At 49.8% G+C, this 2,940-nt stretch overlaps 1 protein-coding gene across 1 annotated transcript; it reads left to right on the top strand.

Annotated features, from left to right (window-relative positions):
* Positions 1 to 433: 433 nt before the first annotated feature.
* Positions 434 to 1,672, top strand: LOC119366634 (26 kDa endochitinase 1-like). The gene has a single exon (XM_037632399.1). It carries the CDS (start codon positions 467 to 469, stop codon positions 1,478 to 1,480), a length of 1,014 nt encoding a protein of 337 aa, XP_037488296.1. The 5' UTR covers positions 434 to 466; the 3' UTR covers positions 1,481 to 1,672.
* Positions 1,673 to 2,940: the final 1,268 nt, after the last annotated feature.

Raw genomic sequence — 2,940 nt, 5'->3', positions numbered from 1 at the left:
TTTCAAAGAAATTGGCTAAAATTACAAGATTTTGCCATGTGTTTGTCCGAGTTACAAGTGTTTACTTTATGCACGAACAGTCCTTCTACACAAGTTAGTCTCATAGTTTACGTTTCTTTGCAAGGATATCCCACTACGTCTTCATCGCGTGTTCACTAATTTATCAGTGGAACGTGGTTGATCGGCCCATTTCGCCTATTTATGAGAGCAGACGTGGTCACATGGTCCTGCGTAGTAATGAAGGAGATAAGGGAAATTTGTGGCGTGCCATGCAGCAGAATTCAAACGATGAGCAATGAGTGAGTACTATGGCGTTGCACACACCTTTCTCCAGGCCCATTCTCCACCGATTTTCCACACACACGATTGTTCTAGTATAAAGGCACGCCACGACTTTTCTCCACACAAGGCCTATAAATGGCGGCACTTGGCGCCATAATCTATCAGGCACCACTCAAGATCGATCATGAAGCCATACATGCCCACGGTACTGAGAGCCCCGAGGGTGGTGGCCGTCCTGGCCGTCGTCCTGGCGGCGGCGCTCGCCACAGCTGTGAACGCCCAGCAGTGCGGCTCGCAGGCTGGCGGCGCGGCGTGCGCAAACTGTCTCTGCTGCAGCCAATTCGGGTACTGTGGCAGCGGCAGCGCGTACTGCGGTGCCGGCTGTCAGAGCCAGTGCAGCGGCTGCGGCCCCACCCCTCCCGGCCCCAGCCCCGGCGGGGGCGTGTCGTCCATAATCTCCAGGGACCTCTTCGACCGGCTCCTCCTCCACCGCAACGACTGCCAAGAGGCCCGCGGGTTCTACACGTACGACGCCTTCCTCGCCGCCGCCGCCGCGTTCCCGTCATTCGGCACCACGGGGAGCACGGAGACGAGGAGGCGGGAGGTGGCGGCCTTCCTCGGGCAGACCTCCCACGAGACCACCGGCGGGTGGCCCGCAGCGCCCGACGGACCGTACGCCTGGGGCTACTGCTTCAAGCAGGAGCAGGGCTCGCCGGGAAGCTACTGTGACCCAAAGCCAGAATGGCCGTGCGCGTCCGGCAAGAAATACTACGGGCGCGGCCCCATCCAGCTCTCATGGAACTACAACTACGGCCAAGCAGGGCGCGCAATCGGGGTGGACCTGCTCAACAACCCGGACCTGGTGGCGACAGACCCAACGGTGTCGTTCAAGACCGCGTTGTGGTTCTGGATGACGGCACAAGATAACAAGCCGGCGTCGCACGCTGTGATCACGGGTCAGTGGACGCCGTCTGCCGCCGACAACGCCGCCGACCGGTCGCCTGGCTACGGTGTCATCACCAACATCATCAACGGTGGGATCGAGTGCGGAAAGGGACAGAACCCCGAGGTGGTTGACCGGATTGGGTTCTATAAGCGATACTGTGACATCCTTGGGGTCGGCTACGGTAACAACCTTGACTGCTACAATCAGAGGTCATTCAAAGACGGGCTCTCGGCTGGGCTCGCATCACAGTAAAAACGACTGGTCACACGAAGGTTTCCGTACGTGTTAAGAGTGGGTTCTTGATCTATGCATGTGTAAGTGTGATCACCAATAAATAATCTCGAGGTGTACTCTGTGGAAATAAACGGTCGAATAAAAAGTCCCCATTGTTAATATCGATAGATAAAGTTTCCATTGTTGAGTGTTCGCTCAACTTACCCGATACAGATTAAAGGTGATGTTGACTTATTTTTTTATTGCCGAAAAAAAAGATTTTTTAAAGATTCTTCTTGTTGCCTTTTTTTTAGGGGTAACTAGGATTTTATTCAAAGTTCATAATGTTTGGGATCAGGGGCGGGCCCAGCTCAATTCAAGGGTATTCACTTGAATATCCATTATTTTTGTAAAAAAAACTAAGTACATATATAGTACATATACTGAGTTACAAGGAAAAACGATAAGGATACTCCACAGCGTGCTAGTTTAGTTTTTCGGCCCCAAAACAGAGGCAGCCCATCTTCTGTTTCTCCAATGAAACAAATAGCGCGCTACACAAAATAGCGTCGCCCCTGAAAATATGTTATTATCGTGCGTGCTATTAGCGAGACATTGTACACTGATCAATTTAGCGACACAATTCTCTACACGCTATAGCGCGCTATTTTTTTCAATAGTTTTCTCCCACCACCCCGACAAAGCCGATTAGCCCAATCAAAAGCTAACAACCAACAACACGCACAGTCGCACACATTCATCGTCCACGCATGGATCAGAGGACACGAATCGGCAGCGGCGCCCTTCCCCTGATTCTCTACTCATCGCACGCGACCCAAGCACGAACCGCCCGATTGGCACTGCACGGCGGCTAGGGGCAGGGTTCAAAGCTGACATCGCTTTATTGACGATCGATCGCAGGTACCCATGGCGGCGACTGCAGCAGGACGCGCCCGGCGAATACATCTCTGATCCCTTGCCTCCGTTTGGTTCTGAACTTTCTGATCTTTGCTGTAGGTGGCGGATAGCGGGATTGCAGGAATCAGTTCAATTTCAAAGCCGCAACCCGAATTCAACTATTGAAGGTATAATGGCTAATTAGATGTACTAATTCTTTGACCCGAAAATTGGACTTTCTCCTCTCATGCCGATTCAAAGTTCAGGTGTTCTAACTAAATTTCTCTATCACTGTCAGAACTGAATTTAGGCAGGCCGACAGTGGCTCGGTCTTGCAAGTTAAGGATGAGGACATCATCATTCATTTTAAAGCATCAAGGATCACAAAGTTATCTTGTAATTTGTAAGGTTTCTTATCATATGCTATTTTCTATCTTCTATATATCTTCTATTTTGCCATGATATGTTGAACAATTTTTACTAATATACTTTGAACAATACCAAGTTATGATCAATTTTTATCAATATAATATATTATGAGATATCTTATATCATTTAGAACTAGTACAATATGCTGCTATAATCAGTTATACACGCCAAAA

The sequence above is a fragment of the Triticum dicoccoides genome, chromosome 2B (genome assembly GCF_002162155.2).
Source record: "Triticum dicoccoides isolate Atlit2015 ecotype Zavitan chromosome 2B, WEW_v2.0, whole genome shotgun sequence".
In the NCBI taxonomy this organism is placed as follows: Eukaryota; Viridiplantae; Streptophyta; class Magnoliopsida; order Poales; family Poaceae; genus Triticum; species Triticum dicoccoides.
Note: the sequence above shows the minus strand (reverse complement) of the source record. Positions and strands in the feature narration are given on the sequence as shown.